This window comes from Cuculus canorus, chromosome Z (genome assembly GCF_017976375.1).
Source record: "Cuculus canorus isolate bCucCan1 chromosome Z, bCucCan1.pri, whole genome shotgun sequence".
In the NCBI taxonomy this organism is placed as follows: Eukaryota; Metazoa; Chordata; class Aves; order Cuculiformes; family Cuculidae; genus Cuculus; species Cuculus canorus.
The window spans coordinates 38,141,700-38,167,672 of record NC_071441.1 but is presented as its reverse complement, the minus strand read 5'-3'; the positions used below and the strand labels follow the sequence as shown (position 1 = coordinate 38,167,672).

Below are 25,973 nucleotides of genomic sequence, written 5' to 3'. Positions count from 1 at the left end.
CCAAAGTATGTGGTTTAAGGAACTCATAATCTAGCAACTGTTTGCTGATGAGAGTAGAATCATTACAAAATATAAGTAAAATCAAACATGAAAACTTAGAATGGTTTGGTTTGGAAGGGACCTTAAAGATCATCCAGTTATACCCCCCTGCCATGGGCAGAGACACCTCCCACTAAATCAGGCTGCCCAAGGCGCATCCAACCTGACCCTGACACTTCCAGGGATGATGCATCCACAACTTCCCTGGACAACCTTTTTCATTGCCTCACCACCCTCAGCATGAAGAATTTCTGCTTAATGTCTAATCTAAATCTTCCTCCTTCCAATTTAAAGCCATTCCCTGCTCTTGCTGTCACTACACGCTCCTGTAAAAAGTCCCTCCCCAGCATTCTTGTAGGACCTCTTTAAGTACTGGAAGGCTACTATGTCTCCTTGGAGCCTTCTCCAGGCTGAACAAGCCCAACTCTTTCAGTGTGTCCTCATTATGGGAGGTCCTTCAGCCCTCTGATCATCTTTGTAGCCCTCCTCTGGATCCGTTCCAACAAATCTGTATCCGTGTTTTGTTGGATATTCCTGAACTGGACACGATACCCTAGGTGGGGTTTCGTGAGAGAAGAGTAGAGCGGCAGAATCATCTACTTTGACCTGCTGGCCACGCTTCTTTTGATGCAGCCCGGAATACAGTTGGCTGCCTGGGCTGCAAGCACACATTGCTGGTTCATGTAGAGGTTCTCATCAACCAGCACCCCAAAATTGTTCGCTGCAGGGCTGCTCTCAATCACATCACCCCCCATCCTGTATTGAACCGAGGGATTGCCTCAGCTGAGGTGGAGGACCTTTCACTTGACCTTGTTTAGAACCTCATGAGTTTGAAACGGACCCACTTCTCCAGCTTGTCCTGGTCCCTCTGGATGTAACATCCTGTCCTCCCAGTGTGGCAACTGCACCACTCGGCTTGGTGTCATCTGCAAACTTGCTGAGGGTGCTCTTGATCTTGCTGTCTATATAACTGATGAAGATATTAAACATTCCTGGTTCCAGTACGGATCCCTGAGGGACACCACTTGTCATGGATCTCCATCTGATCAACATCAAACTGTTGACCACTAGTCTCAGAATACGACCATCCAACTAATCCACCAAACATTCCACCTATCAAATTCATATCTCTCCAATTTAGAGAGAAGGATGTTGTGGGGGACCTTCTCAAAGGCTTTACAGAAATCCAGAGAGATTATATCCATTGCTTTTCCTGTGTCCACTGAAGTGGTCACCCTCTCATAGAAAACCACAAAAAACAAAAAGCAGGCTGCAGAATAATAAGAAATTAGATGAAGTAAGAATGTGTTTCTCAATAAAAGTTGCAAGTTAAGAAATAAAGATAGTTGGCTTTAAATTATGCTATGGACATTACAGGCTTATAAACTTGGAGAAGGGAAGAAAGTCAGTGAGGTACAGTTGTCCTGAAGAATGCATTGCATAGAAAAGACAAAGGAGGTCACCTCAGTAGGTAAATGATTATATTAAAGAAAGCTTCATGAAATTTTATTAACTAACCTAATAATTTCAATTTTGGGCCATACATAGGAAAAATTTAGTATTGAGTCTTTAGTGATAAGCACCCTCTTGTAGCAGAATTATTTACAAGGAATTGGTTGGAGGCTGAATGAGTGGGAAATAATGCAACAAAATTGTTGTTATACAGATTTAAGTGACTAACAAGAAAAAGCATTTTGACATGGGATCTGATTTCAGTCAGAAACCTCACAGCTGAAAGATAAGATCTTGAGTAATGTGTGTTGCATGCTTTAAGATGTTACTTTCAAGAGTGTAACAATTATCTTATCTCACTTAAATTCAATGTTATGCAGAAACAAACAAACAAAAAATCAGAGTTCTGTTTAATCTCGACAAAATGATCTAAATAAAAAAAGAGGAAACTTGTTGGGAAGTTAAAAGTCGTAGATGGTGGCTTGATGTAATCACAGGTGATTTGGCAGTTTTCAGGGACCATATCAGAAGCTCAGAATGAAGTAGACATTGTATTAAATGTTGAAATCATATACAAAGAGACTAAGTCCAAAAGCTGCTTTTGAAGAACAGTGGTCTATAAACATAAAGGTAATGATTTATTTTTTTTAGCGCATCAAGAGCATCAATTGTAGTGCATTATGGGATTTACTTTAGTAAGGCTTAAGGAAGTATTCTTTGCAAAATACCTGCTTAGTTTATTCTTTATACTTGCATTCATGAAAAAGCTTAAGAGAGCATTCAGTTCTAAAATTTCTCTTATTCGAAGTACTTTTCTGTGCTTCTGCTTGATTTCAACAGCAAGTGTCAGTAGGAGAGGTCTCTGAAAGACTAGCAAAATTTTCAACAGCAGATTATGACCAACTATATTCACTAAAATTCTGAAGGAGCCAGTCATTCTTCACAAAGGTCTTTGGAGTTGGTCTTCTTGTAGATAAAGAAGACTTGGATGAGGTTGTCTGTCTGGATTTCTGAAAAACATGTATAAAACTTCTTGAAAGGGTCTTTTTCTCCTCCCAAATGAACTTGTGTTTTCAAAGTTGAATAAAAAGAAATAAACAAGTATTGTAAATCTGGGATATTTTTTTTTTTTAGTCTACACTTGCATTTCATTCCCTGATATTGATGCTTGAGCAGTTAGGAAATTTTTTTTCTAAGTAGTGTTTGGTTGTCAGACCTAGACATATGTGTTGGAGAATCTAATATAAATGAAGTTGAAATCTAATATAACAGAAATGTGTAAAAGTTACATATGTATCCTAAAGAATACTTTTGTAAATTCCATGCATAATTCAAGAAAGAGTAAACTATGTTTGACTGAGGTTAAATTAGAATCTGACTGTATAGTTACTGGCCTACACAATTTGAGAGTTATGCTGTCTAGGAAAATGCCTGTTCAGTGCTAGAACTAGGAGTAGAAATGAAGAATTCTGAACTGTTGAGAGACAGTTACAAAAAAGTTACAGGTTTGGTGTCCATAAAACAGTGGTTTTGACATTTTTCCACTTAGTCAAATATACCAGTTATGTAAGTATTGAAAACTTGCAGTCAGGGGACTGCAGCTAAACCTGCCTGGCTTCAAAAATGTTTTAATTCTGCCTGACAAACTATTTATTTGTCTTCCCTTTTCACCTGGAAGATTTTTAAGTCAATTCTGTTCAACCTACTTAGCCAGAGTGCGTGATAATTAAAATGTTCATAGATAAGTACAAGTAGTCTTGTGGTTAGTTTTAGTCCTTACCAAGTAAGTGTGCAATGCAAAGGACTGAAAATACTGTGGAAATAGTGGGAATCTAGTATTCAGGAAAGAAAAGTCGTCCAGATGTAGAGGCATGTTAGTGGTGTGTATGGTGGTTGTATGACATTAGACAACAATAAAATAAGACTTAAAATATATTTTGTCATTCAGTAAAATCAAGCAGTTTTGTATTATACTGCAATCTGTTATACTAACATCTGCCAGTGGAATGAAAACAAAATATCCTCCCTTAGGAATTTCTTCCTATTCCAGTTGAAGCTGTGTATGTATTGCAGGAAATTTTGACATATTGTTGGAGCAAACATGTCTGAAATCTCTTTCGTTGTTCTGTTTCAGCAACTTCACTGTGCAGTTGTTGGAAGTGAGAATGCTAAGCGGTATTTTGAGGCAGTGCAAGGATCAAAGGAACATCAAGGAGAGCTTTTTGGGATCCATAACCTTTTCAAACTTAGGACTCATGGGTCCTGTCTTACCAAAGATATCCTGGAGGTGTGAAGTCTTACTCTTTTACTTCTGGATATTAGTTTTACATTTTTCCTTTCTTCATGAGATACTTCCATTCAAAATTATGACAAAATACTTTATATATAAACAGAGAAACTTAAACAGTACCTGTCTACGCAGTGTCTTAAATGAAATGGGCATGTTTATTTGTTGCTCTGATGTAGATCAGATAAATTCCCTTAAATCAAACAAAAAACTGGAAGAAATTTCCGAAAATTTGTTAATATGTTTTTTTCCTAATAAATATACTGTAACTTACTTTTGTGATGCTTTCATTTGTCAGCTTTGTCCACAGATGCACATTCATTAATATTCTATAGATATGATAGATGCTTATATTGTAGATTATAGAATATATGCTATTGATTAATAGCTTACAGTGACCTTTTAAGCCAAAATTCTTATCACAAAAATATATTTTATGACCATTGTAACCTTCGCGAAGTACCTTCTGAGATGCAAAAAACTGTTTAATAAAATATATTTTATCATACTAGATTTAAAAATGTTACAAGATGGAAGTAAATAACTGGGTCTTCATATTTAACGATTCATTTTATTTACTCTAGAGAGACTGGTGGCACAATTCCATAGCATTTACTGCACGCTGGTTTTATGTATACGCACTATTATACTTCTTTCTATTCAGCATGTTTGGTGCAGCTAACTTGCAATGAATTCCAAGCTGCAGCTTTATTCTAGGTTTCTGGCCTTTCCTTTATAATGTTATTTTGCCTATAGTGGAAGAGGCTAGGAGACATGATTTAGCAGTATAAGGGTTGCATAGCCATAAGCCAATGTGGTGTAAGAACACACAGTTTGGGGATATTATGTTTGAAAGTTCTCTAAATTAAGTCTAAATTAAAACATAGTATGTAATGTGAACATTGTAGCAGCTATTCTGCTTTGAAAAAAAGCTAAAACATATTGGAACAGTTTACGCATAAGAGCCTCCCAAATTATGCAGTGTGTGACTTTTCCTGCAGATCATGTTTAGATCAAAGAGCAATAAGTGCCAAAATGTAAGACTTTTTTGAGGCTTCAGTGACTGTACTTCTGATGCATGTAACTCTGTAGGAAAAGAGAAACTATTTTTTCTGGACTTACCTTTAACTTGGACCAGATACAGTTTTTTTTCTATACATTCTTGATTGTTTTAGAGAGAAGGTCGTGTAGAAGCAGGAGTTATGACAGCAACTACATGGCTAAAGGAAGAGACTTCTCCATGCAGCTCAGAAAAGGTGAGTTGTCTTTGTGAGCTACAGACCAGAGCGTGATTGTCTCTGGTTCCTACAGTGACAAATGTAGACAGTGTGGTATTGGGCTGGTAATGCTTTTACCTTAGATAGTATTTGTCATCTTTTATTGTCTGCTTGCCCTTGATTTTACATATAGTGAAGCACTTGATAATGTCACGCTGTTCGTATTTAAAGTGCAGTATTCTGAACATCTGGTAACAGGGTATTCTGTGACCTTTACAGCACTTGGATATCCTCAGTCTGAATGAAGGTATTGCTAACATGCTGTTGTTAGAGTGGTATTGTTCACTGAAGCATCACTCTGTAGTGTCTTAAGAGTGATAGCTTTATGATAGAATGTGACATGACATATGACAGGTTTCTCATCAATAAGTCAGTTGAGAATTCAACACTTACTGTTGTTTAGAGGATTTTGGTTAGGGGGTTGTGGAAAGGTGTGCAATTGGTTTAGAGGATTGAAAGCTTGCTCTTATGCTTTTTGGAGAATTCTGTGGGTAAAGATCAGTATTTAAATCAATATGGCATCAGATTAGTCATAATCTCACATTGCTAATGCTTCACTGTGTGTTCCTAGTCTCTCAGTAGATATGGTGACAAACAGTATTTTTAGCTTATGTTAAATGCTTTTTGATAAGTGAAGTGGTATTAGGATTAGTATGTTAATTTTAAAACCTCACGTACAGAAGTTTAGTATTTACCCTTCTGACTTTTTATTTATATGTTATCATAATAATTACCTCAGTGGTACACAGTTCCAGAGTTGTGTTCTGAACTTCTGTAGCTTCAAAGTATTTTAAGGTGTTGCCTGAAGTTAATTTTTTTTGATTACAGTAGACCTCAACTAGTTGTAAGAGCAGAATGATATGTACCTCTGGCTCTTTTGTACTGTGTAAGCTACTATAAACAAGGAGGTTGACCACTGCTGGGATTTTTTTTTTTGGATGAATGTATTTACACAATATTAAGGTTTGAGTCATGAAGTCGCTTTTCAAACTACCTTTGAAAGACAAAAAGTTGCAACACGATCAGTATGAACTAGAAAAATATGGGCGTGGATTGGAAAGACATAGATTGTTTTAGCTGTTTGCAGCTTATATAATCTCAAATATGTTTTTTCATTTTCGTTCTGCTAAAAGTTTTGTTTGGCCCAAGACTCTCATATAATTTCTCTTTATGATTTGGTTTGTATTTGCTTTCTTTTTGTATATTGTATACTATATTGTATATTTTATATCGAGTAGTATAACAAAAATCCACTTTTTTTCTGCCCCACTGGGGAATTAGATGTGTTACATGTATTATTTGTGTTTTAAATATCTTTCCTGTAAATTACTTTTATTTTTAGTGTGAACAACCAGACTGCAAAGAAGATAGAAATCCCAGAAGCAATCAAGTACAATTAAAGAGAGACGAAACAGATTTTTTTGATGACCTTAGTGATGATGATATTCTGGAAACTTCTGTGAAAAAATGTGACAGAAGAAAGCCTTGCAATGCAAATAATTTAATGGTAACAAAAGGACAGCTTTCCTTAATGCAATGTGGATTCTCTAAGTTGCTGCAAAGAGAAATTGAAACTACTAAAGAAGAGTGTAATAACTATAACTCTCAGCATTCAAATTCTGATGATCAGACTATAAGAGCAAATATAAATAGCAAGCATAGCAATTTTCTGAAATCTCGAAGCCATGTGCATGTTTTGGAGCATAGAAAAGCTGTTCCATCACCAGATGAAACTAATAAACAAGGTATGCGTAGTACAGACCGGATCGTTTTACCAGTCTCTGAGGCAGAAGAGGGGACAGAAAGTGAGGATAAATGGACTCCAAAGGAGAGTTATGTAGCCATTGTAACTGAATCAAGTTCTGAAGAGGATCAGGATGTCATCTTTCCCACCCAAGTTCCAACTTGCCGGCAAGCAGTGTTTGCTAAAAAAGTTGAAATTCACAGGGCAGCACCTAAAAATTGTGAAGAGTTAGCAAAAGAGAAAGGTAGATTGGTATTTAAGGGAGACAGTAGACAGCTCCATAGTCCTAGGTCAAATTTTACCAAAGTCTTGTCTTTTGAAGACATCAAGAACAACACAAGGGATTTGAAAGTGTCAAGCGACATAAGTGATGAGTCTGATGATATTGAAATTTCCCATAATTCTGAATCAAGAAAGTTAAAAACTTACAGCTGCCTGAAGTGTAAAGAAAGACACGGCCATGATAGTGGACTAGGTAGTTTCTCAAAATCTCTGCTACTGTCAAAGAAGCGTAGTAGAAAAATAAAAGAAAGTGATTCTCAGAATATAGATGAATTTTCATCGTCTGAAGATAACTTACCAGTTGAGGAAATTCATGCTGGAAAGCAAAGCTGTAAGTGTAAAAGACAGAGAAGCAGAGTTCAGTTTGAGTCTGAAATGCTTCATCCTATTCAAGATACGTCTGTTGGACAAATGAAGTCTAGCAATTATGCGATGTGTAGAACTTCTGCAAGTAAAATTGAATTTGAAGATCAAGAGCAAAATGCAGGATCGATGGACAGATATTTAGGTAACTAGTTACTTTATTTCTCTGATTTTTATTTTGAGTGAAGTAGTGATGCATGTTTATGATCATTGGCAGGTTTTAAGTTCTTCCTTCTATACATGTTTTTGTTACAAGATGCTAATAAATGCTCTGGTAAATTATTTAGTAATGTCTTTCTGTATATTTCTTTCTATCCATTAGCCTTATTTTCCTGTCTTATGAGGTGATGGGTTGCTTTGTAATAGATTTGTTAAGAATTCAGAAATCTAAATATGTGAACTGTAAAGCCTTAAGCCTTGATAGGGCTGTTAGATTCTTTTTTTTCTTGTACATAAGTTTTGATTTATATTATTTTGGAGTTTGAAATTCCACGTAGAAGATTTGATTCTGTTAGAGAGTTAACTTTAAACATTAATATTGCAGCCATCTATCTAATCATAGATACTTTGAAACTTCTGCTTTGTCCATCTGAAAAGTGCACTGAAATGGAAGCAATACATTTGATTCATCCATACTGTCTGTATGGATCTGAATAAGTCTGATTGTTGTTCATGTCATAAAGCTGAGAAACTTGGTACTGAGTGAAATCATAACATTTTACAACTTTAACTTTTTAAACAATCACAATATCTTTCTTCAGTGCCTTTGTTTATGTTCAGGATTTTGGAATAAATCTTTGATTATGTCTTTCTTTTAATATATCAGATGGTGTTCAAGAAGTGGCATATATTCATTCGAATCAGAATGTGGTCGGATCCAGCAAGGCTGAGAATCGCTTGAGCCGGTGGGCAGTGCGAGATGTATTTGAGTTGAAGCAGTTTTCCCAGCTCCCTGCTAATATAGCAGTCTGTAGTGCCAAGGTAAAGAAAAATGTTTGGGAAATGTTGTTTTTACTGGTATAAAACCTAGTTTTTCATCTTCTAAAGCTCTAACAAACTTGTTTTTCTATTAATGGCCACCATGAATGATCAAAGCCACTGAGGATGAGAGGAGGAGGAGGCTCAAATGGAGGTCTAATAAATTACTTTTGGGTTTTGTTTTAGGTTTTGTTGGCTTTTTTAACATTGGCTAGCTCTTAAACAGTTGGGAATTAAGCTGTGGGGTACCCTCTGTGAGTTTTTTCTGACAAAAGCAGTAAGATTAAGGATGAGTGTTTGAAATCAAATTCTGTGCCATGCTTTTCTGATTTGAGGCTTGAAAACAACTTCAGTTTGTCCTGGTTCCTGTTAACAAAAATCCAGTTGCCACAGTACATGCCAGAATATCTGTGGCTTAGAAAGTCAAACATAAATCAATTTGCCGATTTTTTTTTTTCTTGGTGTGGACACATGCAGTTGCTATAGTAGTCTAAAGTAATAGTCATTGTTGTCTATGCTTAATTTCTGAAATGTAAAACTTGAGTTTACTGGGAGGGCTTATCTACAGGAACAGATATGTTTTATGCTTCTTGTTTGTCATGCGTCTTGTTTAATTACATTTGTAGTACAAACAAATCTGGAATAAATTCAGGTACAGCTTCCAGGTTTTTGTTCTTATTATATAGTGGTTTTAATCAACTGTAATTATCTGGACACTTTGTTTGCCTTATAATAAACATTTCCTGGACTGATTTTAAGATAAACCACAGCCACAGAATAAGTAATTGGTGAACGTGCAGTTTAGTCTTTGCAAACATATTAGTAGTCACTATAGAAGCTGTAGACAGAAGACTGTGTCTGCAGTGGCTAAGAGTTACTTCCAGTGTTGTTGCTGTACTGTATTTAATTAAGCAATTAGCAGGGATGCCAAAGAATTTTTTGCACTAGGAAGATCAAACCAGGCCAGCTAGTAAAAGTGAGGGCTTTTCAATTCTAACAAATTTGCATTAGAATGTCCCTTATTAACAGCAAAGTTGATCAAAAATATTCAAGAATGGTGTAGAAGAATCCTTATTTAATGGCAATGGCTGACAACATTAATAAAACTAAACATAAATGGAAAAAGCTTCGAAGAGACTGCTTTGAATACGTCTGTTGATTCACCTATGTGTGAAACTAGTTTGTGGAAGTCATTTGTGTTGTTCATGTAACTTGCATCTAATTATTTAGAATTTGTTTGACTGCAACTGTTACAAATTAACCTCTCTTGATTAGCCTGTCAGTCAGTTTTTCTAAGATATTTATTTTTCACTCAAAAGCAACAGTAGTATCAGTTCTCTTGGAGATTTAAGCAGGAAGAAAAGCATCAATAACTATGGAATAGCCTGCCTCTTTCTTTGCTTCTTGTTCTTTCTTTGATATAGACACAATAATCTAGAAATAATGCCTACATGGCTGCGTGTTTTTCAATGTGGAGCTTTGAATTTGCTTGCTCGACTTGAAGCTCTGGCAGCAGTTTTTTTCATAGACAACTTTGAAATATAGTATACTTAGAATGTTAGTGCTGCTATTTCCTATCTTCCTATCTAAAAGGGGTTCTATGAAGAACATGATCATTGTTGCTCTTCTGGCCACAGGTCTTTACTCTGGTCATTTTTCTCATATTTGCTCTAAGTTTAAGTTAAGATATTCACTGTGAGTGCAACTAACTGTGCTATGAAGAGAATGCTGATTTCAAGTTAAGTTTGAAAATAAGTTTTACAACTTCTTTTTGAAAAGAAGTTTTTAACTTCAAGAAGTTAAAGTAGCATTATATGTGACATTAAAAATACAGATGAAGATTGAAAATACAGTTTAAATTTCCATCATTATTTTTGGTAAATAAGATTATAGCATTAAGTATTGGAATGTAAATTGTAGCCTGATTAGTTATTGAAAGGAAACCAAAACATTTGTCAGCTGAAGTTTCTCACTGATGTTACTTTCTAGTGTCATTGTTATAGCTGTTTCTCAGAAATTGTGTAGCTGTTTCTGTTTGCTCTAGGTGTCAATGATCACAGTCTTAATTAAAAAGCTTTCCTATAGTGTATTTATATTGGCATTCTGTTTGATAGCATCATGGAGGTGCCTGAATAATGCCCAGATAACATTTATTCCCCTTTTAAGGCATATTTAATTAATTTGTCTTATTTCTAAGCAGGTGTGATCAAAAAAGGATCTCTTTCTATCTTTTCATAGATGGGTCTCTTTGGGACAAAAGTAGAATACCCTTTGTTCCGTTCATTACACCTGTGCCAACTCTGTCTTCCTGCTTTGCGATTTTTCTCTGTAATCTATCTATAATAATGTATTTGTGACTTAATGAAGTTTAAATACATTTTTCAAGAGGTGACTAGTATCTCTGGGAAAGGCATACGCGAACACTAAGTATTTTGTTGAAATGGACAAGCTGTAACTTGGGAAATACAACTTTTCCTACAAGTCTTGGCTGAAGACTGAATGAAACATTTTTACTTCCTTGTTACATATGAATCTAGAATGACAGGCATAATAATGTAAGTAATGGTAATAACTAATAAGTACAAGTAATTAATTAAGGTAAGCTCTTGTAAGAACATTGACTTTCTGTTTATTTCTTGCTATTGACTAGTCATCTAATCATGTTTTGGGTTCACTTAATAAGTGCCATGATATTTTACATCCTAGGTTAAGTTCTTTATTTTCAGTAGTTGATTAATGGAAAAAGTGTGAATATGAGTAAGAGCAAAAATAAGTTGCTGGAAGACAATATAGTAGAAGTCTTATTTCTAGTTCTCTATCTGCAGTAGATAGGAGTATAAATTAGGTTTATTAATCCTGCCTTTATTACTGAAGCTTAGTCTAATGTAGTCCCTTGAGCTGTAGAAACTACTTGAAAACAGAGTAGACCGAAAAACCTGTGAGGACCCTTCCTTCAAAGTGAAAGAGGTTGCATGAGATGAATATCATTGAGAGCCAAGGTAGAAGGGATGGGAGGCAGGGAGTTATGCTCCTCACCAGAGAACTTTGAAGGTATGTAGAACATCTTACTTAAAAAGTAACTAATGAATAAGTAAACCTGGATTTAAGTTGGTGATAAAAAGTGTAATATTTGAACTTGGAGGTAGGAAGAGCTGTTTGTCTAGGTAATATTCTCTTTCCTTAATTTGATTTTGGAGGTCTGTATTAGATCTGCATTCTTGGCACTGTTGTAATAGAGTCAAATCTCTCTTAACCTCTTAAACTGTAGGTTTCAGTCAAGCATATTTTTTTTATCCAGTAGTAAGTAGTCTCTATATCCTTAATGTTACCTGTGTTAGTATTCATATACCCAGCTTTTCTCTGAAGCATTAGAACATATTATTTTAATCTCCTATTATTTTGTACCATTAAAGACTTAAGGGTACAAAATCTTTGTTCTTTTTATGAGAAATAGGTCTAGCTACTATTTCTTCTGCTCTTACTTCCTTTGTGCTCCAGGTTCAATAACAGTCCTAGTACTTCAAGACTGCCTCAGAGCCTTTAACTCTTCTTTCTCCTGAGGTGGTAGGGAGCACAGTCACACTCTCTATTTTTGTTTGCTGTAAAAGAAATTATGTAAATTGACTGCTTCAGCTAGAATATTGATGCAATACTGCATGCTTGCTTATTATTTATTTCCATAAATTCTATATGACTATTGAAAATAGTTATGGAACTGCAGTCAGCATACAAAGTGTACCATCAAGAAATAAAAATAAAATGTCGTGAGAGCTCTGTCACAACATAACAGCCGTGAAAGATGAAATAAAAATCTGGAAGTGGTTAAAGTAATGGTATAAAGCATGCATTAATTATACAAGCAAGAGAATAAACTGTATCTTGGTTGAATATCATGAGTCAATATGAGTCCAGCATTTGAACTAAGGAAAGATATCTTTGAATATTGTTTGTATGTGACAATGATAGAAACAAACAAATGTGAAAGGTTTTATTGCATAATCCTGAAGAAACTAGAATAGGGTTTCTCTTTGTCACATTCTCTCCATTCTCTTTGTCACAGTCCATGAAATTGCTTGCAAGTGGGAGAAGATTCTGTAGCTGTAGTTGAGTTAAAGCAGCATTTTAAATGAAGATATACTGTTGTATTGTTAAAGAGGGAGCTTTCATAAATAGTCACCTGCAGCAATGAGTATCTGCTTATATTTTGCGATTATAATCAGGGAGGTACTTAAAAAGACCAAATATTTTTTTCTTTTAGATTGGCATGATATTTACGTATTTAGTATTCTATCTTGAAGGAATATCTAGAATTACATTAAAAAAACTTACTACCAACAGTTCCTGAATTGTACAGATAATCCTCTGTCTGAAGATTGTCTATAATCTGACAACTGACCACAACTCGTAGTGTCAGGTCAATTTAGATTTTGAGAAAAAGGGACAGAAAAACAGTCTGATATTTTCCCTTAAACAGTTGATGTTTCTGGTAGTTTTACTTATGTGGAAGGCATTGAAGCATCAATAATTAGAGGTAGAAATTTTTGAGGTAAAAATTGTATATCTCAACTTCCTCTGGAGTTTTAAAGACCTAGAACTTAAGTGTACCAGAAGGAAGTCTATTGTCTCTTTTTGCTTTGGCTATTTGTAACCTTTCATAACAAGTCATAATGGTTACAGCAGAAGTTGTGGTCAGTTCTGTGATACCGCAACACAAAGAGAATCACACCAGGCTTTCAATATTCTTAACATTGAAGGGCATAAAATGCATGTAATTTAGTGTGAAAGATATCCACTCCATTAAAAATTACTGAGATCTGGTAATTGTTGCTACCTTATGAATAAGTATACAAAATATACTTGATCTGCTATTTCTTAGATCATTAATAACAAAGATTTTCTAGTCTTCTGTGTGGAAGTCCAAGTGAAGAAGATTATATTACAAATTAATCTATGGAATAAGTAACTTTTTTTTAGCATTAATTTATTGGGTCCTGGCTGATTTAATGTCATCGAGTCATCTTTGCTCTCCATTTTAGTTTCCATTCAAGTCTTCTGTTTGCATTTGTGTGCAGACTTGATTAAAAATTTATTTTTAAAATTTTATTTTAATTTTATTTTAATTTTATTTTAATTTTATTAATTTATTTTATTTTAATTTTTTTTTTCTTGAAACCAGTAGAAGATTGTCTCTGTTAAGCCATTACTCTCTGTTAAGATTGCATTTTGTTCTTAATCTATGCTGTTTTAACTATAGAAAGAAGGATTATGAAAACAAAAGCTTCTAAAAGAAAATGTTAAATGTTGACTGGACATGTAGTCTGGATTTTAAGTCCACCAATTTTCACAGCGGACCTTCAAATATTTCAGCCTCGCACTAAAAAAAAAGTCTTCAGTGATTCATGTGATGTCTTGCTAAATATTATACTGGCATTATTAATTTGGGGGGAAAAAATGAAGTGTTAACTTTTTCTCCAAAACATTAGTCATCTACTAAGTATTTTTAGAGGTTTTAGGGGTTTTGACTCTTTTCTGGTGGTTTCCAGCTTCAAAAGCAACCTGGCAGGACCTGTTACTTTGATTTTGAGGTGATTTGCACTGTTTCTTATGAAGCTTTTCCTAAACAACTGTAAGAAATAGAAACCTTCCAGAGGCTATATTAAATATCTTACTTTAATGTTTCTAGTCTATTGTGAAGTAAAGTACTGCATTATTTAATTAATTTCCTGATTAATTTCTGTGTAAATTGGCAAAATCAGCCGATGTAAAATGCTTTATGTGAGTACAGAAGTCTGGAATGGGCTTTCTTTAGTTCCTTGAACGCTGAATTTGTATAGTATTTCTTCAATGGGAATCTTGGGGGCAGAGGGTGTTAGTGCATGAGGAAGACTTTGGAGAAGGTTTGGGGGTCTCACAGAAAAAGAGAAGAAATGGGAACAGGACATACTAAATTTGAAAAACTGTTGATGCCCCACGTTAGAGCTATTTGCACTTTTTAGTATGTGGAAAAGTATTAGACGCAAGAACTTGTACTGTACCTGTTGAATATGTGGAGTCTTTTTTCAGTCAGCTGCGTGTTTTCAACTTAAGTTTACTTAAAGTTTTACTGAAAAGAAATGTACAAAGACAGCCATTCAATTGAGGATTAATCACTATGGCAACCAAAATGTGGTGACTGAAAAGGGGGAGGATGTATTCTCCCCTCAGCTTTTGCCAGCTGTCATATTCAACCTCTGTGGCATGAATTCAGGCCAAAATATAGACTGTGACCAGCTCTAAGAAACTATATCTGTATTTTTATAAATTGGTACAAGAATTGCACTATAAAAGAAGACTTAATCCTCTGAATTGGATGACAGACATTTGGCGCTCTTGCCAGTGTTTGACAGAGAAATAATGGGATGCTTTGTAGTAAAACCTGGATTAACGGTAAACCCCTCTTTATGTTATTGCAGTGTGGTGTAAATGAGAGAACTAAGCATGCTGTCAGCCTAGGCAAAAAACCATGCCCTTTGTATCTCCAGTGCAGATTTAAGTGTGGTTGAGAGTACTGTAAATACAAAAGTTTTGTTATTGAGAACTTCTCTTTATCATATTTGTATTATGCTGACATTTTGTAGATTATTTAAACAAGGAGTTTCTGTTAGTTCTAGTAACTCAGATTGCAGTGTGTTTGTACAGCTTCTTGATTCAACAGGTTTAGATGTTTGTTTACAAAAAGTAGTCTTTGGGAGATAACATTCCATTATCCTTGCTTTTCTAGGATGAGGAATGCTGTTCAGTTTTAAAATAATTGTTCCCAACTGATTGGCCTGTAGTGCTGCTTTTAGTTTACAGTTTCAGTTTAAAATAGAATTAACCGTTTCAGTGTGGCTTTGGGCTTTTTTAATGCAGTAAGCTTAACGTGGCATTTTGTAACACATGTAGTTGTGTATTCATTATGGTGTATCTGCATGGCTTTTGGTTTTGCTGCTATTTGATGGAAGGCTGAGTGGGTGAAAGAAGATAGGTGCAAGTCCACAGGCTTGTACTGGAATAAAAAAATTACCTTAGCTTTGAATTCTGAGACAGGTATCTTCTATATTGATTTATGGTCAGACTGTTGGTGCAAGAAAGGGATATGGCACAGAGGAGTCAACAAATTAAATAAAACTGCTTCCAATGAGAAATTCTTGCTCCATTACCTGACTGGGGAAGAATCAGACTCAGAAGTGTGAAGCGGAACCCAACACATCCTCAATTGACTTAGTAGTCTCCACTATCAAGGAAAAGATATTTTATGGAACGTCCGTGGTCGTGGTTAATATAAGCAGGCAAGCTACATATGACTAGAGGAAAATAACTCCTTATTGCTGTGATAAAATTTCTTTACTTTTATCAAGTATAGCTAAGTACTGGTCTCTTGGTGATGGCAGAATATTTTGGAGGAGTAATTTGGACCCAGAATAAGGCTAGCATTTTTCATAGCTTGAAGGATATTTCTGCTTTTGGTCTCCTGTGATACAATAAAATATTAGATAGCTTTATATTCCAAAGCCAAGATCTTAAGTAGCTTTGTTTAGTTCCGAAAGTTTAAGTATAAATATGATTGTCCTAAGTTATTCAAAAAATCCTAAGGTACATTAACATCATTTTCTAAGGCAGTTGTGGTACTGACCATTAGCTGTACAGTTTCCTCTATTTCTCATTGTACAATCCTGTTTTGTTAGGACAATAGACAAATCTAGTCTGTGAAACTGCTGTGCAGTAGTCTATTTTCTCTAAGTAGAAAATAAATTCTGGTTTATTTAAGAATCAGGTGAAAATAGAGATTTTCAATATTTGATTAGTTTTTTCGTTGTCTTGACCATATGTATCTCATTTTTAGGGAAACTACATAAAGTTTGATGTGGAAACTGTTTACTTTGTCTTCCTTGGCATGCAGAGTAATTTAGGAAGAAATTGTTGTTTGACACGTGTATATGTAGAAGAGAGATGGAAGCAAGACCAAGAATGAACAGTCAGGTAGCAAACATTTCAGGGTATTTATGTATGTCCTGACAAGTAGAGGAAACATAGGTAAACTAAACTAAAAACAATATCTAAGAATAATATTTGTTCAAGAAGACAATATAGAAAAGCCACGTGAATTCATATTTATTATGGGAAAACTCTCCGGGGAGTGGGGAGAGTTGGACAAAAAAACAAACAAAAAGCTATAAAGAAAAGAGATTAGCTGAAATAATTTAGAATTGTAATTTGGTTAGATGAATTCTCTGTAAATCAGTAAGTATTACCTGATAAAAATAAGTAATCTAAAACCCACTGCAACTCACAATATATCTTGAGAGTCATGTATTTTCTCAGGTTTTGGTGCAGTGGGAAAATACAAGGTAGAGTATGGCATAAAGGTTTGCTCTGTTCTTGCAAGCTGTGTTTTAAGAGGATAGTCATTCTGAACTCACTGTTTCATGCTTTTGTATGATTTAAGTGACTGGAAGGCAGCTAAGAGTTTGGAGAAGTCCTTTGTTGTTTGTTTTAGAAATGAAAACAAACAATGAAACTGTGCGATGGAAAATATCCTGGATATTTGGCAGCAGTGGTTTCATGCATACCTGAAGAGAAAAGCCTGTTAATGCTGTGTCAGCTATGAGTGGGGGAAGCCAGAGGGAGTTACTGCCTACTGAAAGTCAGTAGTTGGCAAGATATTTACTATAGTGATACTTCAGGTAGTCAGCCAGAAAGAGAGGGAGATGCTTACATGTACTACAACTATGGCTGAGGAATAATTATGCAAGCACGTTTTCAACTTCAAATTCAGGCGTTTGAAGGAAGTTCATTATCCTCTTGAGTATGGTGGCTTGAATGGCCACAAACATGAGAGAGGTTTCTCTCAATCTCTATTTCTCCTTTTTCCTGCGTTCATCTTGGTACTAGCCTCTGCTCAATTGCATCCCCATGCATTTTCATCTTGCTGTACTTAGAAAGATTTTGTTCTAAGTTCTAAAGAGTGAAAATGGAAATTCAGAGATTTAAGGTGGCCAGTGCTCCAGAATGTAGAGCCACTTCTTTATGCCTGCTGTAGGAAGAACAGATACTGAAATTTTCTTCTGTCAAAGATAGATACAAATTTGTTCTGGTAGATATATACTATTTTTAAAACTGCTTTAACTGTGAAGCAGGAGACAGATTGTCATACACAGCTAACAGATCCAAGAATTGTTGCAGATTCAAGATTGAATCTGTAAAAAGTTACTGCTGCATTGTGGCATTTAAATTCTTGCTTAATTCTCAGCTGCATGCCTTCATTCTTCTTGAAGAGTGTTATCCTTAAATGTGAACTGGGACCTTAAATGTGCAGGTGCTACTATTTTTGCTGATTAGAGCTTGTATGTAATAATGTAAGTTAAAGAAATAGAAACTCATTTGTGTCCAAAACTTGCTGTATGTGTGTTTTTTTCGTGTATGGTAAGAGATCCTAGGTTTTCTAGATACTTTTTAAGCTATTTTCTCCACAGCTATGTAGTAATCCTTCTTTCTGGCTTACTTGTCTGGAAAGCCTCTTCGCAATAAGTGCAGTAGGTGAATGGGGGATAGGATAACAAAAACAACTGTAAAACAGGAGGGAGTGGATGCACTTTTACATCTTATTTTCCCTAGTTTGCAATAGCATTTCACAATTTCATTTTACTGTACTTTTGTTTACTTTATTTCTTTCTAGTTACTGGGATATTTTCTGTGTTGTAACCTTTTCTCACTTTTTAATCTAAAAGTGTTGCCTTCTACTAAGAAACCTGCATCTGTGGCCTTTTGTGTTACATGCATGCCCTTGAAAGTAAGTTATTTCTTTTGAACTTTGTGTGAAGATTTTTTTTGATGACATAGATGTGCATGAAGTTGAATAAAACAGTAAAACTGTAAAAATGTTATCTTCAGTAGCTCAATAGAATTTTTTCATCTTCAATATTGGAGGAATTATTTTGCAATACATAATCATGTATTTGAAACTTTTAAACATATTGACATTTTTAAGTGAGAGAAAAAGCATGCTATTACTTATTTAGTAAAAATCTGAGGTTTTTGGATGGAATACAGATTCCAGGAGAGAATTTGTCGCTCTTAATGCAAACTGAGTTTTTTGCCTATTTTTCTTCTCACTGTGTTAAATTGGTTATTTTTTTTTCAGTAGATATGTGTCTGAGTCATAAAGCAAAGCCAGATTTGAACTTTGGCAAAATAGATGAATTTTTTGTGTGTGTGTGTGTGTAATTGTTCTTTTGAATTATCTTTTCTTTCTTTCTTTCTTTTTGAATAGCTCTTTCTAGTCCTGGGATATGCTTATGGACTTAACTCTGTCATCTTTTCCAATAAAGATTTGAAAACACTGTAGTTGAATCTTGTTATCATTAAACTGTCCTTTCAAGAAGTTTCAGCAACATTTGTACTTAATTAATATACAGACCTGTAAGTTAAAGATAAAGTGCACTTCCAGATGTGCTGAGTAGTTCTTGCATTGAAGGGTTTTTGTTTCCTTCATAATTCCAATCTTTCAGTTGTAACATATATTAGTTCATAGAGGGTCTGACTTTCATTGTATAAATAGGTTGTTAAATGTGTTAGTAGTGTAAGAACAAGGGACAGAGGGTTCCTAGCTGAATCAAATTGTGTTACTTTCAGTCTTGCTTTGCAAGATTGCCTTATACATACTTGATAATTCAGGTAAACAAGATCAGCGCTGTAAAGCCAACAGGGTATTCTGTGTAGGAGTGAACAATGGGACACACACACAGTAGTTTGGTCAGGAAAATGCTTGAGGAACTGAAAATGGAAAGCTGTTGAAAGGAATTGTTTATCATGAAATAGATTTCAATCAGTGAATTACACAGCAAACATCGGAAGAGAATTGGAAAGAAATTGACCATGAGAGGGAGAAATTAAGGAGAGTAATACATTAAGTCAAATTCAAAAGGAAGCTAAATAGTGTGGAATGTTGACAGTCCTGGAATGTTAACAAAAATTTTCACTTTAGGGTAACACTAGTAGAAAGATACAAGAAATTTTCATCTGTATGTGTGTAAAGCTTACTTTTTAAAGTCTCATCAGTAACAAACAGTAACAAACTTCAGATTTGACCTTTAACAGACATGGAAACTTCTCAAGAAAAAACGAAATAAGTGATTTAGTTTTACTGATGAAATGTTTCTAGACTCTTTGAAAGAAATTATTGGATTTGGGATTTTGGATTTAAGTTGGCAAATTTTCAAAAACATTCACAAGTTCCACAGAGCCAGTTGTTTAGTTGCAGCCTAACTGGGTGCTATTTAATCAATTGGCCTTGCTCCAGAGAGCTGAGAAGTTTTCAAGAGTAACTCCTAGTGGCTGTGGGCTTTCACTGGTCTTAGCTCCTGTAGCTCTTGGGGTAGCTTGTTTATAGTAACTTTTTCTGCCTACAGGAAAAATCTTTAAACAGCTAATGTAGGTAGGAGAAGAGGAGCTCTTCATGTATTTGGTGGTATTTTGCTGTTGTTCTTTTCAGTTTTGGCAGTTTGGCTTAACGTGCTTAAAATTTTGTACTTGCAGAACTAAATATGCCATTTACGTGTTTATTTGCAATTAGCAGTACTTTTTACATTAATGCTGATTCTCTGCAAAGACAAGCAATTTCACGACTTTTGGTGTGTTTACAGCAGTTGGCTTTTATCCCAAAGAGATTTTTAATTTCCTGTGTTTGAACATATGTGTAAACAAAAGTACTACTGCCTCATATTCTTTTGTCGTATTTAATAACAGGTAGATGGATGCAAATTCATGGTTGTTTAAAATACTTTTAAGACAGTTATTGACATGATTAGTCTTGTATTCTATGCAAGTTATGCTTGCTTGAATTAAATTATACAGTCCTGATTTCCTGACAGAGTGATAAATACATTAGGTCTTATTATAACAAGATCTAACTACTATAAATATTTTTCATGTCAAAATTAAATTAAATGTTTTAAAACTAGTATTGCTTTCTTATTTCAAAATACATTTTCCAAGTAGAATTCTGTAGTACCTATACATATCTATAAAAAAAAATGCTTTAAAAAGGATACTGAAGTAGCAAGATAGCTGTAGAATATTTATGCTGTATTTAACATCTGCTAATTCAATCTTAATTTTATTACTATCATCATAACATTATTGGGAGACAGGGTTTTTATCTTAATCAGGGCCTTGGTTTGAGGTTTGTGTAGTGAAACATTTAATAGGGCAGTGGAGTTTTAATCTTTGGAGTTGTGCGTTTAGCTTAAAGAGTGAAAATTTATACCTGTAGGTCCCTTACTACTAACATCTCTCTCTCTCTGCTAGTTTGAGGTTACTTGCATAAGTAATGGATTGAGAACAGACATGTGATCCTATAGCTCAAGAACGCTGAGAACAGAGAATGGAAATAAAAGAAATGACTGTGGATTAAACGGAAACACATTAGGAAGCAACATTGTAGATCCAAACCCAAATTTTGAACTTCAGATGACATGGTGTGAACACTATTTTCTTCTTTCAAGTGATGTTGGTGGGGAACTAAGGGCAGCTGTTCTTTCCCCTGACCTTGTTTGGAGAAATCTGGGGGGGTTGGAGAAATCTGGTGGGGGGAAGTGTTGTTTTCCTCTGTTTTTTCTCTGTTCTCAAACACATTCTTTAATTTTCGTGTTTCTCTTGGCTTGCGTTTTTGGGAAAGGGGAATTTTTGACAAGAATTTGTGAGAATTCCTGAAAAATAACCAAGTTGTAAATAAGGTTATTTTTTTTTTTGACTGTCGGTGCATGATAACTTGATCTGTAACACAATCTTCTTGATTTTGATTAGAATAATTATCTTTCTATGGCCATTGCATTTAGAATTTTGTTTTTAGCAGTTTTAATCTTACCAGTATTATAATGAAAGTATGTTCATTTATGAGTGGCTATAGTGATACCTCTTCTGAAAGTATCTTTAAACTCTGAAGAATTGTCAGATTCTGATATTGAGAAAAATTTTCTTTTTACTTCGGCATCTTTGAATTGTGTCATCATTTTAGCTTCTCTTAGTGTTAATTTGCAAAAGTAACTCAGTTTTGAATATTTACCTTGCAAGAATTGTGTAATTTACATTAACAGGCAGGAAGCAATGAATCCAAATAATCTTTTAATCTTGATATACAGTATCTTTCTGGATTAATGTATTAAGACTGTAAATTATTAACACAGACATTTTAAATTTGGTATTAACATCTCCAAGCTGCAAGTGAGATTTGGATTAAGTATTTGTATAAATAATGTTTATGTGTTAGAGAATCCATAGAGATCTTTCATTTAGTTTTACAATTAACCCACCTGGGAAAAAAACCCACCTTGTTCTCAGAGACCCAAGACCTGCCTTCAGTGGCTCTGGAAGTTTGTGAAAGAGTAGGGAGTTTACATTGCAGCTCTGACTCCTATTCTTGGCACTCAAACCACTGAGTGCTACCTAAGAGTAGGCATAATAGAGCTTACCGCTATGTCCCAGGCATAGCTGTTCTGATGATTTCTGTGTCTCATTTTACTAGAAAAATGATGAAAACCCAGAAGACGACGCAGCAGAGAGGGACATTAAGGCAGAGCAAGAAATATTGGCGAACAATAAGCAAAGTCACCAATGTGTTATGCATCCTGTGACGCAGAAAACCAAAAAAGTACACAAAGTAGGTTCAACTACCATCTTGATTGGAAAGACACCCAAAAGAATCCGCAGGTAAGACTGTTCTGGTGAGATGGAAATAAAATTCTAAGCTTGAAGCTAACTTCCCGCTGGGCAGTTGCTTTTGTCTTTGTTTCAGCCATAGTCAGGGAGTATTGATGATTTCTTGTGGCAAGAGCAGAACTAATGGCAAACTTCCACTTACACTACACAAAGAGTACCATAATAGATTAATAAAACTAATCGCACCTACAAATCATTTTAACGTGTTGATTCAATGTGTCATATATTACATAGCTGTGCAGATGTCATCACCACCAGTATATGTGGTATGTGCACCATGCAGTACCATGAACCAATGTTGAAACTGTATAGAAGCAAGAAATTTTATATTGTGAGCTTCCAGCTGCCTACTGGTTTTGCCCAACTCTCATCACTTCCATTGAAAGACTTCAATATGTTGGACTTTGTATTTATTTTTTTAACTTGGGGCTCAATGTTTTGTAATACCACTTCCAAACATGTTGCTTCCACCCTCATGTTTGGAAGTGTAGTAATTTTCATGCTTTTTCATTTTCCCTTTTCCCCAAACTGTTGTTAATATTAATACTTGAATTCAGTTGTTATATAGTTAGAAGTTCAATAACAATAGCCAGACAGTATATGAAATCAAAGGCAGAAAGCTGTAGCTAATTAGGCAAGCCTGTATAATTGGGATTTAGTATATATTTTTAACTTTGTTGTGAGACAAACTACTGTATGAAAGTTGGTATCTAGGTAATATCTTGAAGTGTTCAGAATCTGTAATATTAGCTATCTGGCCTCAGCTATCCAGGCTGTTACTGTGGAAGTGCCAAACTTGCTTACTATTATAGATACTGAAAATTCCAAATATTTAAGAGGCAGGTAAAGGAGAACGCTTCATGCTGAAAATACTCAAAATTGTAATCATAGTTATCAATAATCTGGTCAAGGTAAAAAATCTCTCAGGTGATGAAGTAATTAAAGGTGTTATTACAAGGTACTAAAGCTGAATCTAGCAAAAGCTTAAGCGTATTCATGCTTAAACGTTAAGCCAGTTGGTTGCAGTTGTACGTTGTAGTACATCTAGATCCACTGCGCAATGACTGAGGATGATTAGGTGCCTGACTTTGGTGTGTTGTGGTTGTGAAGCTGAGTGGGAAGCTGTCTGCAGTCACCACACACAAAGGGCATAGCTGGAAACGGCTGGTGAAGCAGTGTTTGAGGGAAACCAGTTGCTCACTGCCTACTGGATCCCAAGTAGAGGAAAGACATGCTTCATACTTGTTCTCTGACAAGGGAGCATAAACACACCTCTTCAGCCTTCCAATTAGGTTACCTGATCCCTTAGAAGCTTAGTTTCTTAGTAGAAATAATTATTCCATAGCTCACTAGGTAAGATGGAGGCGACAGTCCCTGTCTCCTGTGAATGTGTTTATCCAGCTCTTGTTTAACAACTGTTTTAAAAGGCATTTGATCAATTACTTTATGGTTTGTGGGACTTTCTTTTTAATAAAAAAAACTCTTACCATCTCTGCTTGTGCGTAATTTTTAAATCTGTCCCTTTGGTATGACACTTTACATACAATGAAAGTCTGTAACTCTTTGGGTCATAAGCTAAAGAAAGCACGCTGGAATTAGGATTCAGAAGTCACTTCAATTCTGTTCCTCTAAGGTAATTATTCTTTCTTCTCTTTGCTAATAATAACAAAGATCCTGGTAAGGAAGTTAATTTAGTGATTACTTTCTGGGATATGGGAAGTATGTGAATTGAATGAATTGCTGGAAAGCTGCCTTTATTTCTAGTTAAAAATGTCAATGCATTTTTCTTTATTGATAATTACAGAAGACAATTTGAGGAAATGGCATCTCACTTTAATATGGGTTCAGTGGAAGAACTAGCAGAGTATGTTGTAAAAGCTACATCAGAAACAAGACAGAAGATGTTGAAAGAATTCTATGTTTCCAAGCATCCAGAGTTGGATTCTTTCTTCTCGGTTGAAATACTAGCACAAGCTTCACATGATTGTGAAGAAAGTGAATTGGGCACAACATTTTCCAGAAAAAGAAAATCCGTTAGAAGATCTGAGTCTAGGTCTTCATTAGCTAAAGGTATACTTCTGAATGGAGCTACAGAAATGCAGAGCTATAAAGAAGTAAAGCAGCTTCATGATGACTACTGCACACAAGATATGTGTGTTGATGCAAAATGTAAACTGTCATCCACTGTTGCTACTCAGCATATTGGAAGGAGAAACAGTCAGGCATTCAAGGATTTTATGGCATCTGGCTCATTAAGCAATAAATCAGAAATAATTGAGGTGCTGTCCCTAAAAAGTTGTGAAGGACAGCAGGACTCCAGGGAAACACAGCTGCCAAGAAAAAGATCCTTGTCTCAGTCAGAAAATGGGGAGAGAAAAGCTCAGGGTTGTAAGAAAAAGTCTTTTGAGGACATACTTGGAGATACTTCTATTCTCAATGATCTCTTCAAAAATGATGGAAATGGGTCTACAGAATCTCCAAGGCAGTTTACTTCAGGGCATGTAGAAAAATCAAAGGAGAGACCAAAAGACTTCTGGGACATGCTGAATGAGCAGAATGAGGAAAGCCTCAGAAAGCTCACAGACGTAGCGGTCATAGAGAAGCTATGTGAAAGAGCACCTCATCAGCCAATGACAGAGGAGAAAGAAGTGTGTGAAAGTTCTCTTTGGAAAGAAAATGAGAATTTTCTATGGAAAAAGTATAGTCCAGGTGATTCAGATGAACCATCCACTGCTACATCTTGTAATGTAGTAAAATGAAAGTTTTTAAGTGAGTTGCAATATAATTAACTTAGTTAATTAATAAAATTTGCAGAACTTCAACTGTATGCAGTAAAATGTGATACCTTCATGAAATTAAAGGCAAAGGGATTAATTCATATTTATGACATTTTACAGATGTGAATATATATTTAATATGATACATATATATACATAGTATGTATGTGCATGTATAGTACATATGTAGTATATATTATTGTGAACTATGATATATTAATTTTTAATTAAACTTTTTAAAGTATTCTGAGTACAACTTGCTTTTTTGCATCTTGACTTTATTTCTGGACTCAGTAGAATTGCTAGATTATTTTTCTGCTTTACGTCCATTTGGACACCCTCCTTGATTGCAGCAGAGTCAGACGGTATTAAAAGGATTTGACAATGATACTGCACATATTTTCTGAGCTACTGGGACACAGGGATTTCATGAGACGGGGATAATGTCTTTGACTAATGACCTTTGAGGTTTCTATCTTCTATGATTTTGCTCAATCTTTGTTTGAAGTTGTAGAGCTTCTAATTATCTTCAGTGTCCGATTGCAGGTGAGTTTTTCAGCTTGATTAATGTGAAAAATCACCAATTTTTTTGTTCACTTTTTTCCCATTCAGGATCTACATCATATTGTCTTAGGTGTACAATTTCATCTTTCATTACACTTTAATCTCATTTTTATTTTGATAGACTTGTGTCATGTCTTTGTGGTGTGGTATGGATAAAACTTTGGTGTTTTATTTTTTTGTGCAAGGAAGGAAGAATAAGAATAGTCTTTTAAAAATTTTTAAATATATATACACATATGCTGTTTGCCAGTGAGTTTCAGGAAGAATCTAAAGCCATTCAGTAATTCAGACTTACTGTTGTCTCCATTTATTTCATACATTTGAGAATCTCACAGGAAAAAGACCAGTGTTTTATACTGGGAAAACTTTTCTTGCTTGGCTTAATAAATGAAACAACTTTGATTTTGTAATCATTGTATTCTGAAAAAACTTTAGAACATGTATTACATATGCACTTAGAAAATATGCAATTG

At 35.0% G+C, this 25,973-nt stretch overlaps 1 protein-coding gene across 4 annotated transcripts in view; it reads left to right on the top strand.

The window, feature by feature from the left end:
• Positions 1–25,157, top strand: part of ERCC6L2 (ERCC excision repair 6 like 2) — a 53,233-nt gene extending 28,076 nt beyond the window's left edge. Inside the window, exons 14-19 of one of the 4 annotated variants that reach the window (XM_009561626.2) lie at positions 3,626–3,778; positions 4,954–5,034; positions 6,398–7,589; positions 8,271–8,425; positions 21,966–22,150; positions 23,964–25,157. In XM_009561626.2, coding sequence (XP_009559921.1) covers positions 3,626–3,778; positions 4,954–5,034; positions 6,398–7,589; positions 8,271–8,425; positions 21,966–22,150; positions 23,964–24,918 — 2,721 coding nt within the window. In that variant the 3' untranslated portion in view covers positions 24,919–25,157. Of the gene's footprint in view, positions 1–3,625; positions 3,785–4,953; positions 5,035–6,397; positions 7,590–8,270; positions 8,426–21,965; positions 22,151–23,963 lie in introns of those variants that run through there. The other 3 variants (XM_054054581.1, XR_008447827.1, XM_054054582.1) reach the window with 3 other exon arrangements.
• The last annotated feature ends 816 nt before the right edge of the window (positions 25,158–25,973 follow it).